The 21,103-nt window shown below is 36.3% G+C and overlaps 1 protein-coding gene across 23 annotated transcripts in view; it reads right to left on the bottom strand.

Annotated features, from left to right (window-relative positions):
* The window catches only part of DMD (dystrophin), a 1,241,121-nt gene that overhangs the window by 401,279 nt on the left and 818,739 nt on the right, over positions 1–21,103 (bottom strand). For all 23 annotated transcript variants that reach the window (XM_080576230.1, XM_080576221.1, XM_080576232.1 and 20 more), the window contains 2 exons: positions 13,738–13,913; positions 276–423 (listed from right to left, as the gene is read on the bottom strand). In XM_080576230.1, the coding sequence (XP_080432356.1) occupies positions 276–423; positions 13,738–13,913 (324 nt within the window). The remainder of the gene's footprint in view (positions 1–275; positions 424–13,737; positions 13,914–21,103) is intronic.

Genomic DNA, 21,103 nt, shown 5'->3' with positions numbered 1-21,103 from the left:
CAAATTCTCTGTCCAGCTCACAGATATCTTAAACTAAACAGTGAGAGGCATAAACCTAGCACATGATTAAGTCTTAATTTCCTCAAATACCATGCACTACTATTTATCCTATCTCTGTCTACTTAGAAAGGAACTTGAAAAAAGATTTTACTAAAGCATTGTTTTTATTTTTTCTCGGGTTTTGTTAAACAGCATTTAACGTTCTTCAATGTAGATAATTGATGAATTAAGAAAATGATAAATTAAGAAAACAGTAAGAATAAAGCTCATAATACCTTTACTTTGCCAAGACAGTCTCTTAACTGGTCTTCATTCCCTGGTTCAAGGGGAATAGCAATGATGCTCTCCGTTTCCTCTAACCACAAAATCAACCTGTTCAAGTCTTCTTGAAATTCTGATAAAATATTCTTTTCTTCCTCTATCCTGTAATAAAAACATGAAATTAATGTTTCCATGTGTTTTTTGTTTGTTTGGTTTTATGTTGAAATGCTCATCCATACTTACAAAAAGACTAGGGAAAACAATTTCTTATAATTTATATTAATTCTTTTAAAAATTGTGCCATTGATTTTTCCATGCTAAAATGATCAGACCAGTACCCTTTTTATGTGGCATTATTTCAATATATTATTTCAAATACATTTGAAAGGAAATATGCAAGTCATTGAAACCTCACCAAATCAGACTTCCAGGTATTGCAGAGAGCAGACGCACACAGACCAAGATTTGTTCATAATTCAGCCCAAATTTTTGACTGAACTAACAGCATGGAAGCCCAGTATCAGAAATTTCTAGCACCAAAGTTTCACTAAAATGTATCTGTAGAAAGTGCCACGGAAACCCATTTGGACACATTGTACAAACATATATTTTGGTGACTGTGCGATATACTTTGTATAAAGCATTCCAGTCCAGATCCACAAAAAGTATGTAAGGTCTGTAGTCCCTATGAAGGAATAGGATAGACAAAGCAGACATCTAAGATTAGGTGAGATAAATCCTACGTCTACAACTCAGCTGTTGATTCTCTCACCCAGGTTATTCAAGAAAACATATAGAAATTTCCAACAGTCGATATCTCTCAATGCACTTTGTACATCCAAAACTCCCAAATACTTCTCCATATGTTAAGAAGTCCAAGTTTATCAATGAGATCTTATACAACTTTTTTCCTCTGTAATTTTCACAGACAAAAAAAAAGAGAGAATTGCAAAATTTGTAAAATTCCTTTCAAATAACACCCTTGATTACAAAGTAAACGGAGAATTCTGTTTCGGTCAGCTCGGAAAATTCTAGTAGGGAAGAGGAGCATAAACTTATCAGCTGAATTAAATTTCGTTTCATAGCAAAAATTTCATCTGACTTCACGTTATAAGCAAGAAATTGTTATAGGTGAAGATATCTGAGGAGGGAAAAAAATCATGCTGTTGGAATATTGACTATTATAAAATAAAATATAAATAATTCTTAAATTTATTTTATAAATATATATGTATTATTTATATAATGTAATACATATATATTATAAATATACAAAATAAATACAGCAGCATATTGGTTGAATGTAATTCAACTATTATTTTACACAACTCCCAAATTAGCAAGTACTAATGGAATTTACCTGCCTTCCATCTTATTGGTGTTTATTGTTTTTCCTTAACAAGACACCCTCATAAGATGAGAAGTGCTATATTGGATGATTAAACACTCTACATACAGGCTCTACAAACCCCACTCTGAAATAGTAGACTAAAAACCAGTGTAAAGTACCGAGGACAATACTCTTCACCAGACTTCACCATCTAGATGCTACATCCTACAGTCTGGATACACTAAACATGCAATATCTTAAGATGACCTGGAAAATATGATAGCCACCACATATTTGACAGTCTCTGGGTATCTTTCCTGGATGACAAAATGCAGGCAAAAAGACATCACAACAAAGGTGTTTGTGAAAAGTGTTTCCATTCTATTTACAAGTATCAAAGACTTTAAGAAAATATCTCCAACTTTTTCTCTATATGCAGTGAATATCTGGGATATGAAAAATCTTACTATAAAACAATATTTTACACTGATGTTTCCAAATAATTATAAATAAATAGCTCACACTTTCAAGTTTTTTTTCTTTACAGCACAGTTTAAAAATGTTCTCTGTTAACATCTAAAATACGAAGCAATGTTTCTTTGTTTGCATTCAAGTTCAATGATTTTTGTAGAATTTAAGCATGTAGCAGTGATAATACTGAATGAGATATTTAAAACTCTCTATCCACAATTAAGCACTAGGTGTTTTATTTCCTGAGTCAATTCAATGCATTTAGATAAGAGGGAAAAAAAAAAGCACTAAGTTCTTGAAATACTGGTTGCAAATTATAAATATTCTTAATAATGTTGTCAGGAAATTGACTTGCAGTGATTATGGATGAAAAAATATTTATACAGAAAGTGCAAAATGTATTGCTAAGTATTTTTAAGTTCAATAATAAATCATGCATACAACCATAATAAATATACAGTTTGTGTAAAGGAGATTAGTAAAAACCAGGAGAATTTAAAACAGAGGGAGTTTTCTCCTAGCTCAGATGGGCAGAGAAGGGATTCTCGTTCATGTACACTGCACTAAAGTACAAAAAAATCAAAATCTTCAATCTATATTTCATAATTCTACTAGCTGTGGAATTGAATTAAATGGTACTCCACAGCCCAAAGAAATTCAGAAGTAAAATTTTCAGAGCCAAACAGGCAACTTTGAGCCCAGATTTCCAAGGCTCGGGAGAGACGATCTTTAAGCAGAATTAGACACCATAGAGGCATAAAAAGACTAAATAAAACTGGCCTGCTGGAAAAGCCCAAGAGGTTTAAGAAAATTCCAGAAAATAAGAACTGATAAACATCAAACCACTTATTACTTTTGGCTACAGCCACACATCTAAGAATTTGAAGGATGCGCAGAGGGGAGCAGTGAAGGTATTTCCCAACAGAATAAAGGTCCCTCAGGATCTGCAGCCACAAAGTGAGAGAAGGCTCTGCAGTTTGTACAGGCAGCCACCGCCTCGCGGGACCAGCAGCTCTTGGGAGAAAGGCGTAGAGATGCTGTGCGTTGCACCCTTCTTTAAGTTGCATACCCATCTCCACCCACCCCCTAATTTAAGCTATTTAGGCAAAACCTTTTTTTTTTTATATATATATATATATAAGTTTATTTTATTTATTTATTTATTTTAACAGAACACTCTAAAGATTGAGATTTCCTTATATTGCTAGAGAAAAGATGCACTGACACAGAGGTGGACCCTGGATACCAACATGCACTATATTTTCCTGTGGCAAAAACTTCTTGGCAATATTTTTAGGTACTTTCAGAAACTAACACTGCAACTTCTGAACATACTGTTGTCTTCAAGAACAGCTCTGTGTTATGTTTTCTGTTATGCTGTAACTGTAAAAGAGAAAATATCTGTTTTTAAATGAAGTCCATGATGTTATTGATAATATAAAAATAAATAAAATAAAATGTTCCTTGAGAAGATCATTTATTTAATTGCATTGCATTTTGCCATGCATGTTACTATAGTATTTTTTCAATGATTTTTTAATTATTATAATTGCAGTTTATTATAACTAATTATTTGATCAGCTAGGTAACTGAATTTAAACCATTTTAAATTCAAGTTTGGCCATAGCCTTCTGGCCATTGGCAGCAGATTTCTCACAGAGCTACCAATAATTTGCTCTGAGGAGAGAAGAGGAAAGCTTGCTAGATGGGGCTTCTTACAAGAATTGTTCATACTGTAAAGCCATAAGCAAACCCGATTCATTAAGATGCAGTGTAGATGAGACTTATTTTTCAGTTTGTTCTTCCAGTCTTTAGCAGCACTGGAGTACCATTGTAGCAAACTGAGACAGGGTGACTCCACGCCATACATATGTTCAAACAGTTTTGTAATATAATTCTATTATAAATTTATAATTTGTTATATATGCATATGTATGTCGTATATATAAAAAGTCATCAGATCTATGTTTAACCCTGTTATGCAGTAACAAGCTGCATGTACCCAATCTGGTGGGACAGAAGCAGGTCAGGGCACTGCGCTTACGCCTGCAGGCACCAACAGGCACCTCTACGAGTGGGACAGGACCAGAGAGAGGAAGCAGGAGGGACACAAAATGAACCTGGCCTTCCTCCCCTCCAGCCCCAGGGCCAGCCAGACCCCTGGCCCTGCCTGGGGTGGGTCACCGCTGGCCAGCACAGGGTAACTGGCTGCTCCGAACAAGCATCACATTGCTCATCTAGGAAATGCGCACGTGTGTTAAGCATCGTGCACCGTCACTCTGACTCATGTTCCCTCATATACGCTCATGTATATGAGCACAGAAGGTTTTCAGAAATCAGACCAAAAAAAAGTGTTCCATAAAGATCTGTCTTTTTATCCCAGTCATGAAGAGTATGTAGGATAGTAATTAAAAGGTCCATCGCAATTAATGGAAGCTGCAGGTGCACTTCATAATTTACTTCACAATTTGCTCTTGGCCTGCTAGAACATTACTTCTGTTATAAATAACATCCTGCATGACAAGTATCACATTACACAAGCCACAAAAATAAAGCACTCTTAATTCAGCTATTTATTTATTTATTCAGCTAATGCTGAACAAGTTAATCACATAAAAAGTTTTAACACGATGACTGCTTGCAGCTTTTGAACAAGCTGATTTCTACCACCATAATTACATTTGGAGCAACTGATACCTGTAATTTCTAGAGTGTTTAAAATCATGACTGCAATGACAAATTAACAGTAGGTTGTTAGGGACTTCCAAATCTCAGCCTAAACAAACTGAAACAAGGAGCATGAGCCACCGGTTGTCCATCAACACATGCAGAGCAGCTCTCAAGAAAGCAGTCGGGAGCACATCTTGCTGGATGAGCAGATGAGTAAAGATGTAATTCCAGCAGCTGGCCCTAAGGAGCAAGGCAGATTCATCTCCAGCACAGATCTGCATGCTGTTATATACACATCACTACCTATATTTTAAAATAACACCTAAGTTCCACAAAAAAACCTTTTAAACTAATTCACAGTTAGCAAATGATCTATTTCATTAATACTGAAATATAACTCACCTTGCTTGATACAAAATTCTCAGCTTAGAGAAGAACAGAAGAGAAGAGAATTTCCTATGTAACTTTTGGTCTTCCACGTGACTATTCTCTGGCATGTTACTTTATGACTTCTGTACTAAAATACCACAGATTTCTATTTGTATTTCTAAACTCATAGGAACCCCTTGGTCAACTATTCTGACTGCACAGATGCTTATACAAATTCTATATACATTTTGCTTCTGGAAGCTCATATGTTCAGTATATTTGGTATTTAAATGTTAGGTAGTCAATTACATTAAATAAAGGAGTCAGTTTTCCTAACAGTATTATATGGAATCAATGACAAATTCTTATGTCAGTCTGCAAAATACCTTGGGTACATTATTGACTATCATTAATCCTTAGTTATAATGGTTAACTATTACGTTAACATTAATTTCCTGTTTCAAGTAAGCTTATATTTTTGATTACAGTGTCTAGAAGCTATATGAAATCCATATTGCAGCTCACGTGTTTTCTCCATACTCAATAATGTGATACCAATACCATAGCAACCCATATAGTTTGTGAAACACATCAGACATTTATGGTTTTAGCTGCACACGTGATGTTGGACTTATTTGGGAGGTGTCAGCTAGAGACAGAAAACATGCAATCACAGAAGTAAAACAGATCTGCATTTGCTTGTGACTTTTCTCCATTGCACTTCAATAATGTCCAGGTGGTGGTGTTTTTTTGTGTTTTTTTTTTTTTAATTGTTCAGCTGTTGATTTTGTTATTTATGGTGTTTCTAAGATAAGGGGTTAGTCCACTTAGTGGCTATTACTGAGAATTTAAAAAGCCACCAAAATAGTAAGTTGGCAGTTTAGTAAAAATATTTACCAAGAGAGAATGAATTTTCTTTCTTTCTCTAGGGAACGTGCAAATGTGCTGCATGTGGGTAAGGACCTTTAAAAAATACTTGAAATTAAAAATATCACAGAAATTTCAGGAAAGCTAAATGTAAACACTAACTAGCAGCAAGTTTAGCTACAACACCACACGTAAACAGAATGTAAATTTATACTAGTGATTTTTTCTACTGAAATACTGCAAGAAATCTAAATTGTCAAAAAAAAAAAAGAAAATTCACTATGTAACTAATTTTATGTTGGAAAGAAAAAATATATTTATTGATTCAACTGTCACAAACTTTCTTAATCTGTAAGCCATCTTTTAAATTGCAGTGAAAAACCAATCACAGCCTTCCATACACGTAGTGCTCAGGTGAAGGAAACCTACCCACAGTAGCTAGTGTGTTGTGGCAAAAAAAAAAAAAAAAAAAAAAAAAAACTTTAATGAATGTAAGGTATCAAAACTATTAAAAAGTATACTTACTTTATAATAACTATTGTTGACTAAGAACAGAAAGCCTGTATATTTATACTCAAAAAAGTATTTGAGGGTATTCTGGTAAATAGCCTTTGTTCTGTCACTCTTTCAGTAAGTACTTCAAACTTGCTTGAACAGAGATCTGAACAGGCAGTCTGCAGGTTTAAGCTCATTAAAAGTGCAAATATATTGCAGCTAAAATAATGAAAAATTCTCTTCCATTCAACCCAATTTGAAAACAAACAAAAAACATCAGATTGTGATGAATACATAACCAAAATACAGATTACTGCTGAAACAGCTAAGAAATCTAATTCCTGGGCACCTGTTTTCAAAAATTACACAAGAAATTGTTGAACAAAGATGGAAAATACAAAGACCAGCCAGCAACAGTGTTACACAAGTCCATCGAAAATCTCATGTATGAGCCTTCACTACACCAAGCTCATATGTGAGATGTTGCTTCTCATCCTGATATGGGATCACTCGACTAGTTCTGCCCGGCCCACATGGTCCTGCAGCAGGAGCGAAGGCAGAGCACCAAACTGCAGCCATAACCCTGAGGCCTGTCATCACTTAAGCTCCTGAGAGCCCCAGAGTGCCTGATGGCAAGACTCTGCCTCCAAATCTCACGTGTTCCAGCTGCATGATGCAACATGCACAGCGTAATATGGCCTGATGCCATATTACAGTATTACGTGGCAGGGGACAAAAAGGCTGAGAAATCTGCTGATGGTGCAGTTTACAAGATTTGATTGTCAATATGATTGCTGGAGTATGAAGAGGAAGAAACAGATTTTTTTTCACCGTCTCTTGTCTATGGTTAGTAGTAGCATCTATTCAAGGAGCTACTGCAACTTCCCCATCTCCACAAATCTCCCTTTTTCTTTAATATTGTTCCAGAGCACAAACTCAAACTTCTCCAAACTCTTGAACTTTGCTGCTGCTTGCAGCAAAGTGCTAACAAAAACTCAATTAAATTCCCAATTTGCTAACTATCAGTGTATCAGGCTTTCAATCAAGTTTCACTTTATTCGACTGCCTGGTCTATTCTGAAGTTTGCAGTAAGATAAAATGACTAGATGTGCTAAAATTACATGCTCATCTAATTCTTAGCTGGATGGATTAGACTGCAGGATACAGAAACATTAAACACTGAATTCAGACTTCTACAGCTTTGAAACTGTTTGATAAAGGCAACTGAAAGATAACATCCTACACAAACATAATTCAAACACAACCTCTTGATCTTCAGTACCAAAGAAAGGAGATTTAAAGCTAGCCTTAGGTCTGTGCTTTGCCTGGGATCAACATCTGACCTGTTAAAACTTAAAAAATAATAATAAAAAAAATAATAAATAAATAAATACCATCTTGTTTTTACTGAAAAGCAGTACATGTTCTTCAAATTTATTTGAGAGTTGGTTTGTTTTCTTGTCTGTTTTTAATTAAGTGGTCCTTTTATGGTCAAAATAATTCACATTCATTTAATGAGCCAGACTATCACCAGGATTAACATTAGTGCCCAGTGATCTGCAATCAGCTTCAGTTATTTATAGAATTCTGTGGTTTTGATGTATTTTACCATTTTTATTCAGCAGATTGTTTAATATTTATTCCAAATTATTTATGAAAACTGAATTAACATGCTGAAACTCTCAGAATCATATCATATATCAGTCTTTTCAAATCAAACAGCCACTAGATTCATGATTGTTATAGGAAATATTTTGAATTTATTATGGTCTTCAATGTAGTCATATCTTCTCATATAGAGTATGTTTTCATATAGAATAATAGACTAGTAGTTTAACAGTGCATCTTTGAGAAAAAAAAAAAAGGAAGAAAAATAAAAAAATAAACAATCTGTATGTAGATTTTCCTCAAACCCCAGAGACCGTGTACATCAGACCATAAAAAGTGCCTGAGAATGTCAGAATAACTAACCCGACAGTTTGCCTCCAACATTGCTAACAAGAGATGCTAATTAAGGGGAGCACAGAAGACCGTCCACTTTCTTCTGTCTATTCACCTCATACAACATCAAGACTCCACTGTCATTAGACAAAAGATGTTATGGGGCTGAGTCATAATACCTTCCTCCACAGCCTTCTGTGGCAAGCAAACCTCAGAAATTCAGAAACCATAATGTAAAAAAGTAACTTCTAAAGTGTTTTTACTATCTGTTATGGTTCTATCAACTACCCTTTAGTCCTGGCATTGGGGAATTAAGTGAATTCCCCAATGTGTTGTTCCACATTCAGTTCACCCACTACTTCAATTTTGTAAACCTAGGTCATATCCCTCCTGAGACTTCTCTCCAGACTGAGGATCCCCAGCTTCTTAGTCTCTGCTCATAAAGCATCCACTCCAAACCCTGGCTCATTTTTGTTGCCTATCTCTTCTGTAAGTCTATCATGCCCTTCATGACGTGCAGAGAGCAGACCTGCACATAGTACTGAAAGTGAGCATGCCACAACATTTGATGGCAGCAAAACAACGCTGTTTTGTTCTCAATACCCTCACTGATGCTACCCACAATTTTGTAGCCTTTTTTGGCTGCCTCTCTATTTTGAGCCTACAAACACCATCAGTGTTGATGGCAAGATCACTTTCTTGAGTTATAACTGCTAGTTGCAAGCTCAGCATCATCTAAGCATGGTATAGACCATTTCCCTGAAATATTCACTACCTCACATTTGTCTGTGATGGAGATTATCTGCCACTTGCTGCCCACCCATTCAGTTTTGGAGCTTCCGACTATCAGCTCAGCATTTAACTATGTAAAAGAGCTTAATGTCACTGGCACACTTGGAAATGTCACCATACACACCTGTCTGCAACTAAATTCTCACATTCTTGAGCCTTACAAAAATATCTATGGTGATTTCTTACTTCCTTCTTTAACTTTTTTTTTCTCTTCTTGTCTAACAACCAAGTATTTTGTAACTTGGCCTGAGAAATGTTTGAAATACACTATTTATGCCCCATTTGTAATTTGTACACATTTGTCAAAATCATAAAATCAAAGTATTGGTAAGCAATCACAAAATTTCCTTGCCATTTAATAATGCTTAGCAACAACACACTTGAATTAGAAATCACTGTAGATTTTGTTACTGTAACTCACGCATTTATTAGTTTCTTTACATTTCCTTTATATCTTGAGATCTAATTTAATAGGGATTTAAAAGAAATAGAGATTTAATAGAATGACACTTTTTAATTGACCCCTACGTGTTTGTTTAAGCAATTGAGAATAAGTTTTCAAAGAACAATTGACTGTAAAAAATAAAACAAAATCTATTAAAAAGTTATAAAGTTTTCTTTTCTGATTTGTAGAGGATTCTAAATGTTAATAACAATTTTATTTTTCTTTGAAATTATTGAATGAAAATGTATTCTACCCAGTTTACTCTCTCTTCAATATCACCTTATTCCATTATGGTTTTAAAAAATGGTTTAATTCCCTCATTCTCAAAATTGATTTAAAAATCCTAGAATCCCCCTCATTATCACAAAAATCTTCTAACCTTGAACATTTAAATTTTAGGAACTATAAAGAAATATAAAATGATCAAACATACACAGACTTCAAAGTTCAAAAAATAATATATTAAAACTCCTCTGAAAAAAAAAATATTTAACTCACACAGATCTTTTCTAATTTACACTATACTGAACAACTTAAATTTGCCATTCAACAGTTACTTAATACAAACATACAATAGACAATGCCATGACTTCTATGTCTTTTGGACTACCAGTAGCAACCCCTTGGACAACAATGGAAATTATATACAGCAAGCTATGTAACAGTAAGGTATGCATACTTAAAGATGCCAAAGAGATATCAAAGTTAGTTTTTGGATATTAAGCATGTCTCCTGTTCAAAGTCTACCTATGATAACTCAGAATTAGGCAAAGTACATGCTTCTTGACATGACTTAGCTGAGCACCACTTTACTGCAATTGCTAGTGGCAGTCAAGCCAGTTCAACTGTGGGAGAATCAAAGCTGTGTTTTTGCAGTGGAAAAAGTGATAGTGCAGTCATAACAGTGGCGACTCTGTCAAGTGGATAAGGGGACAGTGGAAGATCCCACTGTCCCAAAACTAGGAGGATAGCTAAGGAAAACAAGATGAGCAGTGTGGGATCAGTAAAAAACAAAATTCAGGGGCCCTCTAGTCATGAGAGAAGGAGGGATTAAAAAAAAAATAAAAGGAGAAATTAAAGGTTGGTCAAGTAAAATTGTACATATATGGTATAGTAATAAGCATTGAGTAGTGTGTGAACCTGTAGTACTGAGCCACTGTGGGAATAAAAATGTTGTTTCTGCAGAGTTATATTGTTTAAAGGTAAGGAATGTGGTATTGAGATATGTTTGCAGTGATAAGAAAATTTAGCAGGCGACCTTGTAAAATGCAGACAACCAGACTCCCTAGAACAATTAGGTGAAAATCACGGTGTCGAGTCAAGTCAGATAAGTGAAGAAACATTACCACTTCAAACAGTATAAAAATCAAAAGAAATTTGAAATTTAACAGTCCAGCAACTGAAGGCCATGTATTGTCTGTGAAACATCGGATAGGTTGTGAACCTGGATTACCCAGTCAATGGGTAAACAGGGGAGGGTCCTGGTCATCGAGAAACAAAGTATATAAACCGTACTGTGTGGATAGTAGGTGTGCTCCTGCTTGTGGGATGCCTGCCACTGCAATCACAAATAAATTACTACTTCACTGAGATCCTCGCCTGAGCCTAAGTTATTGGGTACGGGGTGTTTCTCACACCACTGAGGAAATCAATGAAGAATTAAGCGTCAGGTAATAGGGAATATAAAGTTATGATACACTTTTGCTTTGAGCTTCTGCTTGCAGGATGCCCGCCATTGCAATCATAAATAAAAATACTGTTTCACTGAGGTCCTCTCCTGAGCCTGTGTTATTGGCTGCAGGTTGCTTTTCATAACTGTATGTACCCAACAGTAGTCTCATAAGAACGATTCCTGTATAAACCTATACTAAGGCACACATATAGGTGGTGGTAAGCAAGTCTGAGTGAATAAGAAGTGATGGCACACAAAAGTAGCAAGTAGAGGCCACTTCAGCCTTTCTTGTTTGCCCTAATTTTTTCATTAAGAACAAAGCAGACACTTTGGGTGAAACGGGATTCAGATCCTAAAAAGAAAGAACCTGAATATACCCCAAACCAAATCAGAAAAAATACCAAACAACTGAAAGATGTCAAAGCACAAAAGAGATGCAAATCTCATGCCAACAACGCAACAAAAAACTGTGCAGAAGATGTGCTTGTCTTTTCCTGCCTGGGATGAGACCTAGATAGAGCACACCAGATATTTCTGTCACCTACGTTTGATTCTTTTGAAAATCCAGACCGTGGGAGTGAAAAGAGGAGGGAAAGAAAAAGAAAGAAAAAAAAAACACACTAGGATCTTGTCTGAGGCAGCAGCTAGACTGAGAGTAGGATTTGCTTCTAAGATCTGGGAGCAGTTCCGGCAGCTCTGTCATAGCCAGGAAGACCCGGCACTGAACACAAGTGTAAAATCCTCCATTCTGATGCACACAGGTCTCACCACAGTACATCAGAGGCTTTTATATCAATTTAGCACAACACCGTATGTATTCACTATATGGAAATCTATACACTAACCTAGGTTTGTGCAGCCACAATGCTCAATATTACACAAAGTGTCTTTCCAGAGGAAAACAAACCAATCACAGAACAGTCAGCAAACCAAACAGACCAAAAGGAGGAATGGGTGTGGGTAAACAGATGCTTATTTAAGATATCTCATTGAGGAAACATAACTGGATTATTCCCACATAACAGATCCTAGGCTCCCTTAAACTATAAGATTTGCCCCAAAATTCCAGACTGTGTTATTCCCGAAATAACACAGCCTCGAGCCAAAACAGCATTGAAATACGTGTTTCTGTTGATAAATGAGGTAGAACACAATAGCTATGTTTACCAGAACTAAGGACAGATTTTATATTCTCAAAGCTCAACCACCAATCTTTCTCATCAGTGTTACCACAGCAGCTTACGGGGCTATTAAAATGATGTGTTATTGTTCTGTAAGTGTTAGCACTTACTTAACAAGATAAGGATTGGAAACACAGATGGGTTTCAATTGTACAAAAGAACAGCTTTTACGGCAATAAATAAAGGCAAAGGACTCCCTTGTGTAATTACCATCAACACCTGGAGATACAGCAGCAAGAAACATTTAAAGTGCCACAACAGCTTCTGACAGCTGTAGCTTACCCGTTGCACCTCCTGCTTTTAATGAGTTCCAAGTGAAAATTTAATCATAACTAAACTCAACAATAACCTTTCAGGACACTACCCATCCAGAGCATTTTCACAGCTTTTGCCCCCCACAGCTGTAAACCACAAAAAAATAGCACCAGAGATAACAAAACTATTGCACGCTACTCATCCTCCTAGCAAATCTCTAGCACTCAATAAGGAATAGGCTTAAAAAAAAAAGAAGTTTTAAGAAAGCTTTGCCAATGATTGTATTTTAAAGCAAAATGTCTATTTAGGCCTGGCATATGGGTTAAGAAAACACGGTTTTATAAAACCTAATATGAACAGCAATAAAAATATATATTTTTTAAATTGAAAATTCTCTTTTTAAACAAACCAAACCATTCTAGTTAGTATCTGTAACTCAAATGCTCCAGGTTCTTCTGACTGCAAGAGAAAACCAAATTGATCTGGAAGTGACTATAAATAACATTAAATTAACCAATCCATTCTTTTTATTCAACCTGAATGAAATGCAGATATTAATGGCATTGAAGATGAGAAGTGAATTATAGGAGGATTAGCTGTATCAATTAGCTAAGGTATTATTAGTATTACAGAGATATTTTTTAATGACATACTATCAAATAGAGAGATGCTAAATCAACTGTAAATTGTGGAAATGAAGCTCCAATCTGCCCTACTTTTAATCAAGAAATAATGTATGCTTGGTTATTGTTGTTCAGCATTAGAATTGAAATTATAAAAATGCGGAGTATGGAAGGGAGTGGTGGCCACTGATGGCAATGAGTAGAAAAGAAGAATTAAACAATCAAAGATGTGAAATGCAATTACTAACAATTTCTTATGAATACGAAAACACTAAACATTGAGAGTTCTTTTGAACTTTCAAGTCGGAAGCAAATCTAATATAGCCAAAACAGTTTCACAATATTTTTGCTCTCTTTTAACCTACCTCTTTTTTTTCTCTACCAGCTGTTTGCAGATCTCCTGCCACCGGGTATTCAAACTTCCCAGTTGTTCCTTCAGCACGTTAGCATCTGCTGTTGATGACTGCTCAATAATTTCTTCACCAGTTACATTCAATGTTTTGACAACAGCTTGCTGTCGCCCAATGCCATCCTGAAGCTCCTGCAAAATACCCAGCACATACACGTATTTATAAAAAATTTCAAGCGTGAAACAAAATGCTTCATCACATCCTGGCCAGATGGAAAGATATGAAAGTCTTTGCTCTCCCCTGAATTCCAAATACAAAAATCCAAAAACAGGAAAACACTTTTTTTTTAAACAAGCACCTTTCAGTGCATCTTTTTAGACTTTTCCCCCTGTATTCTTTACTGACAGAGGTAATTACAGCAATATTCTGCAGACCATTTAGTAAGAAAAGCAGGTGAACAAATTTACTTCTAAGTCCCTGAAGGTAGACTTTTTTTATAAGTGGCCTATAAACCATTTTAAAATTCAAAGTGTGCATTGTTTGGACCTCCTATTACCTATCAACACAAATTAGCAATGTAAAGAAGGAAACTGTTTGGAGTGCTTCTCCAGATTCCATTACAAAACACATTTGTCTCTGATTGCAAGAAGCTTGATAATTCATTTCCTCATCCTCCTTTTGGGTGGGAAGTACCACACTCCTAAGAAAGTGTATTTCTTACATGGTCTCTGTTTACAGAACAAAATGCAGAACTACCAAAATGTAACCAAGATAGACCATTTTCTAAATTTTCATTTATTTACTAAATACATTAAGATACATTTCTACATCTTTTATCATTAAAATTCTATCATACATGTTGCTAGTTAGTTCATGTTGCTAGTTAGTTCATTTACAGAGAGAAAGAATAAAAAAAGTTCTGAATCTGTAACTTAGACTTCAACACTGTATGCCTGTTCAATAAAGTTTGTATTTATAAATATGGAAATCAATCATTTCCCATTCTTAGTCATCAGTACAGCATGAGTATTTTTTTTCCACATAATTCCTCAAAATGTACAAGGGAAGTGTAAAATCATTGTCAACAGTTTACTGCTAAAATAAGCAGAAACACTCCAGCACTCATATTTATAGGTTTATAGGTTTCACAATCTCAAGAAGGATATTTGATTCATATCTACATACAAGAGCAAGTTAAATGCTGAATCTACCTTTTTCTGGAAGAAACCGAATATTTTAGTGTGTCATACTCTGGAGCTACATTATATACTTCTTTTCTCTTTCTAAACATATAATAAAAAATACAGAGAAAGTAAAACATACAAACATTACATCTATCCTTGAATTGGTTAAAATTGGCAGAACATAGATTTCCAAGGAATGTAAAGATGAACATAAAAACCATTTTTGATACATTTTTAATTGTTTATTTATCTTGTCCATTAGATCTTCAGGTATGAGACTATGAGTAAAAGTTCAAAAATACTTCAATACTTGAACTTCTTTTAATACGACCACACCTCAGCTGACAGTAACTACTTCATTAACACTCAGAAAGTCAGTTGTGTGCCCTGTCCCAACTTTTGCACACATTTTAAACAGATGGCTTGAACACCAACACCTGTGATATATATATGGAGTAATTCGTGTCAAGAAGATGGTTGATGTTAATAAAGAAGGGGGAGATGTGGTAGTGTGGCCATGGGGGTTGACAAGCCCCATGGTTGGTGACAACATCAGACTCTTACCGATGAGGCCATCAGGAATGTAAAGAGTTTAGAGGGAACAAAGAAGGGTGATTCAGGAGACGCCTTGCCGTCTTGGGTTGCTTGTTCTCCAGCCGTCAAGGCATGGAAGTTGCTGGGGGTTTGATCGTTGCCGGGCAAAGTTGTTTGACCAATAAAGAGTTAGTGGAAAAAGACTGCTGTGGGGCGAATAGTATAAGAAGGGAGCCTGTCCTCAGTATGAGATGCAACACGATATGATGAAGTTCTGTCATCAATAAAGTAACAGCAGTCAGTGATCCTAAAAGAACCCTGGTGTCTGCGTGGTCGTTACGCCACAAATGGCACCCGAACAGGGGCCTGAAGAAAACAGGAACAGGGACAAGCTAACAAAACAGGGACCAGGACAGGAACAGGGACATTGATCGCCTAATGAAGATGGGTTCGGCCAAACTCAGCAAACCGCTCTAAGAAGCTCGTATAGAAAGTCGCTGGAAATAGGCCACCGGAGCTGGAAGGAAGCTCAAGCTGAGAGAAGCGGAGCCGCGCACACAACTGCCCCTCGCTGGCCGAAGCTAAGCAGTTGCGTGCTATGGGGAATCATACGTCCATAGAAACAAAGACTGTCCTGGTAACCTTACAGCTTATTCCCTTTATTAACAGTCAGACTGTTTATGATCCTGAAACACGGGACCAAATTGAGGTGAAGGTGTGGGGCTCTGCTACTAAAAACGACAAGGTTGCGGTGGGATTGCTCGGCACCTGGCGAGCAGTCTCTGAGGCCTTAAAAAACCGTATGCGACCACAATCAGAAACGTGTGGTTTGCCAGATAGTGAGGGAGCTGCGGCCTCGTCCACCGATCCTTCTGCTACACCATCGCCCCTTTGCTGCTATGCCCCTGGTGACCTGGGCGTTCCTTTTGATCCAGGCCCCATAGGCCGTGAAAAGGAGCCGGGTCTGTTTCCCTTCGATCCGGGAGGAATAGGATACATAAGGCCCGAAGGCCGAGTTGCTTAACAACTTAAAGCCAGACATATTGTTCCCACGACTAGCCCTGGAATTCTTCGGTGTTTGTAATCAAGAAAAGGAATGGAAAATGGAGACTGTTATATGATCTGAGAAAAATTAATGAAGTCATGGAAGATATGGGAGCACTTCAACCGGGATTACCAACTCCAACTATGCTCCCCCAGTCATGGACATTAACAAACAATCCTTTAAGTCTATTGCTATTAAACACTTGCCAGCATTCGGAAAACTTTGCCATGTTTATGTTTCAGTTGATACCTTTTCTGATTGTACATATGTATAGGTGTATTCGGGTTTCTTATGAATATGTAAAAGCAATGTTCTATATATTTAGAAAGCTCGGCAGTTGTGTGTGCGTGTTGGTAGAGCATAGACTCCCCGCGCACCCAGCGCAGTTTACTTGCCTTTTATAAATATTACTAAATTCAGATGCAGTCGTATCTTCATTTATAACACACCTATACAACCTGTGGCAGAGAGGTCTATGTCAGCAAGGTACTGCAGCATGTACCCACAGTCCTGGACAGGAGTCACAGCTGAGGCATAGAGGTTTACATGATTGAGGCTAAGCTTGTTCTTATTACAATTCTGTTTTTTCTTGCAGCTTTTGTTATTGGTGGTGATTTTTTAGGTTGCTATGAAAGAGAACTCTATGAAGATTAATCCTGTCTGTGGTACCCCTCAGTAAAAACTATTATTCTACTTTTTCTAAGCTATTTTCATCGCCCATAGTTTCAGAATAAAAGAGTAGCAGAGTGATGAGCATAATACTGCAGTAGTCTGCGTACTGATTTATTATGTTTTGATAGGATGAAAAGGTAACCAGTTCCAAACCAGAAAAATATTTCTGTAGGATCTTAGCTAGCTGCAATAGTCCAGTCATGTAGCATCAAGCACCCTGCTGGCTCCAAGTGTCCCAGCACAGCTTGGAACATGTAAGGTCTTAAGACATGTTGTAACAGAAACTGCAAGATCTTTGACCCAGCAGAGACCAATAAAAGCCTCTTACTTTGATGTATGACATTTTCTTGTCTTTCCATGATGCATGTTAATAAAACAATACCTGGCCCAACCTCTGGCTCTTATTTTCATATACATGATTCACTATTAGAAATAAATAATGTTAATGGTCAGGTAGCTTACTGAAATGCAAATATTCTCTATCGTTGGGAGGCTGAAAAGTTGTTGGCCTTTCCAGTAAATGCCTCAGTTTTGGTAAAGCCCAGTTTAAAACGATCTAGTTTTTGTATGCATACACAGTAGTTCCCATTGATTTGAGCACTAGAGCTTTTGCAGGTAAATCATAACAGTAAGACTCTGGAGAAATGGATTTAGGAGAAATATATCACAATAGGAGGCTTATTTCCAGCAAAGAACCTGAAATGTACTGTAGGCACATGTATAAATATAAGTAACCACTTACTCACCACTTACTGCAAAAATGACTAAAGAAGACTTCTACATACATGTAACAAGACTACTCACTTCGAGCAGGAGATTAGGAAAGGAAAACAAGGACAGGAAATTCTACTTCCTGAATTTCAAAGTTTTTAAAATTAAAATTAGTAGAAATTAGAGGTTGTCTTTGTACCATTTTTTCTATATAACAGGAAAAAAAACCCAGCATACTATTACAAACTGAAATATGAATTAAAAGCCTCTTTAAATGCTGTTACTGAGCCTTCTTTCTCGAGTTCACAGCATCTCAAATTAGTTTCTTTCACTCCTCCAGCATATATGAAAAAAATATATAGCAACTATTATGGGATTTCCACATTTATTTCAACTGACACAAAATTAGCCAAGGGAATTTTCTGATTTATTCTGTGGCATATTATGCAATAGGCATTACAAAGTAAAAATAAATAAAGTTGCTAGGTTAGTGGCAGGGATGGTCTTTGGACTTATGATCCCTAATGCCTAAATGGGAACTTTATATAGGATGTGTGGAAAGGAGAAGTGTGAATTTTCACCAGAGCATGGGAGAACACTCCTGGCAAAATTGTACTGGTCTAAAATTGCACAAGGGGAAGTTTAAAGTAGACATTAGGAAGAATTTCTTCACAGAGAGGGTGATCAAGCACTAGAGTGGGTTGCTCAGGGAAGTGGTGGAGCCCCCATCTCTGGAGGTATTTAAATGACATGTGTACATGGCACTAGCGGACATGGTTTAGTGATGGCACTTGGTAGGTCAGGTTGACAGTTGGACTTAATGATCTTGAAGGTCTTTTCCAACCTAAACAATTCTATGATCTGGATTTCAGATCACTATAAAGAAAACAATTTGAGACTTTTTTCACCGAGTGTTCTGTGCATTTGATGCTCTCCGCATGATTAAAGTGAAATATGTGTGCTGATTGGCTATATTTGGCTATAAGTTTGGCTTAGTACAAGTTTGGCTATATTTCATGGCCTAAAAAAAGGCAGATTACCCTTACTAGGTACCACACAAAGCATAGCAATCCATGAGGACTTTTTTTTTTTTTTTTAAAGTAATTTTCATATAAAGCAAACAAAAGTGTTTTTAACTATTTTTTTTTGAAAATTATGTTTTCTCACATTGATCCCAAAGCTATGAACCACAAACACAACTTACACTTAGTAGATAAAACTTGCCAGCAGCTATAGTTACCTATTCCCTCTTTATCTTTGCTACACACATGTATGAGGACAAGATGCTGGGAGCCTGCAAGGGCTTGCCTCTCATGGCCTGATAGTATGTGGGGCTACAGAAGGAATATTGACATTGAACCTGCTTCATGTAGTTTCATTTGGCATTTCACCCCTTCATAAAGAAATGGCAAAGCAAAAGGGCAAATAGTCCTTTGGATTCACAGCTTACTCAGACGGCTACCTGAGATACTTATATTTGCAATTATACAGTTTCTAATCACTTTATGAACACAGTGAGCAAACTAACCTAATTAAGAAATGAGATGTTTATATAATATTAGAAATAAAACAACCCAGAAGAGACTCGACATCATATCCACACATGGAGCTAATCACAGTTTTGAGTGGATTGCAGGTATTTACATGTATTTTGCGTTTTCAAAATGTTGAATTTTTAGCCACTAAGGAAAGCAGATGACGATATAGTTACCTATCACTTTGATTTTTCTTTCATGTGATTTCCAAGCATAAGTAGGTGGTGAATAACATATGATTGAAGTAAGGTTTAAGTATTCTCTCAGACTACAGTTGCCAAAACAGTATATTAAGGAAATTCTACCTCTCATACCAAAGGTTTTACCTTGATAATGACCTCAGCTAATTTAATATAACTTAAAATGCCAAAGACATTCAAGTGATGTTCCATTTATTCAGTTTCCAAGGATTAGCAAACAGATTTACTTAAAATGAGATATTTTGCACACTATTTCAGAAAACATCAAAGCAGAATAGAAGCAAGAAAAGAAACATTTTGTAAACAATTGGGGAAAATCTTCACCAAAGTCAATAGGGCTGTTTCTGCAATACCAGGGGACTTTTATTATAGTCAACGTGAAACTCTGGCCTTGTTCACTATTGGTTCTCATTTTTGCTCTCACATGTATTTTCTGACAGTACAGAAGCAGCTGCTTTAAGATTTTTGTTTGAATCAAACAAACAGGAAAAAAAGTGGAAAAAAAGGAGAGTAGAAAATGAAAGAGAAATTCACAAAGGAATTTCTTAACCTGATGCTTTCAGCAATACTTCTGACCCCCCTCACCCCAGTGTATTTAGAACATTAATTCCATTGTACTCCAGACTTCCAAAGGCTTCTGCATCTGATACATGACTTGCAAAGCTGTTCTTGAGACAAATATGCAGTATAGGGAATACTAATAAACAAATCACAACTGATGGTGACAAGGTTGACAAAGTTTTTGGTAACAACATTATTCTATGTTGCTTTCCTAAGAAAGTTAAAGGTCTGAGAGACCCTAAATCTACAGGCATTCCTAGTATCATCTTGGCTATGGGTTCCAGTTCATGCCCTAAGTGTGTGGTGAGAATCTCTTTAAGAAGTTAGATATCCTTGTTCTGTCAATGACAAAATAAATTTCCATCTTTCTTCCCCTTCTTTTATTTCTTTCTGATGCTGCTTTTATTTTTATTATTTTCAGTGGAATCATTCAGTGGCTGTACTATTCATTGCCATTGTATTTCTCATTTCACTTTCTCTTCTTTTTCCTTCCCCACACTCTTTCAGCCAGTCCTGTGGTGAATTCCCTTCCGCAAAACTGCAACCAAAGCTCAATAAATAAATCAATAAATAAAATAAATTTGCTTTCACTGTTATGCCACTCTCTTTCTCTTTTTTTTTTTTTCCCCTCTTGATCTGCCCTCCTCAATACGTTAATTTTATGAAACTGCACCAAGGAGACAAAGGAACTTTCTCCTGAATAAAGATGATCCATATATGCTTCAAGGTTACATTGTTAACAGAACGCACAGTGATGCTTGGTTTACTGATATCTAAGAGTTATGCTACACAAATTTCTACAGAGCTGTGCTTGTGGACTTTGGAGACACTTTAACATCTAGAGATCCAACATTTTGGATACCTAAAGGTGCCTGTACTTTCTGTGGAGCAGCCTGATTATTTGTGAATCACCTTATAATACAAACTCTTGAAATAGAG

The sequence above is a fragment of the Anser brachyrhynchus genome (genome assembly GCF_964034855.1).
Source record: "Anser brachyrhynchus genome assembly, chromosome: 1".
NCBI classification, from domain to species: Eukaryota; Metazoa; Chordata; class Aves; order Anseriformes; family Anatidae; genus Anser; species Anser brachyrhynchus.
Note: the sequence above shows the minus strand (reverse complement) of the source record. Positions and strands in the feature narration are given on the sequence as shown.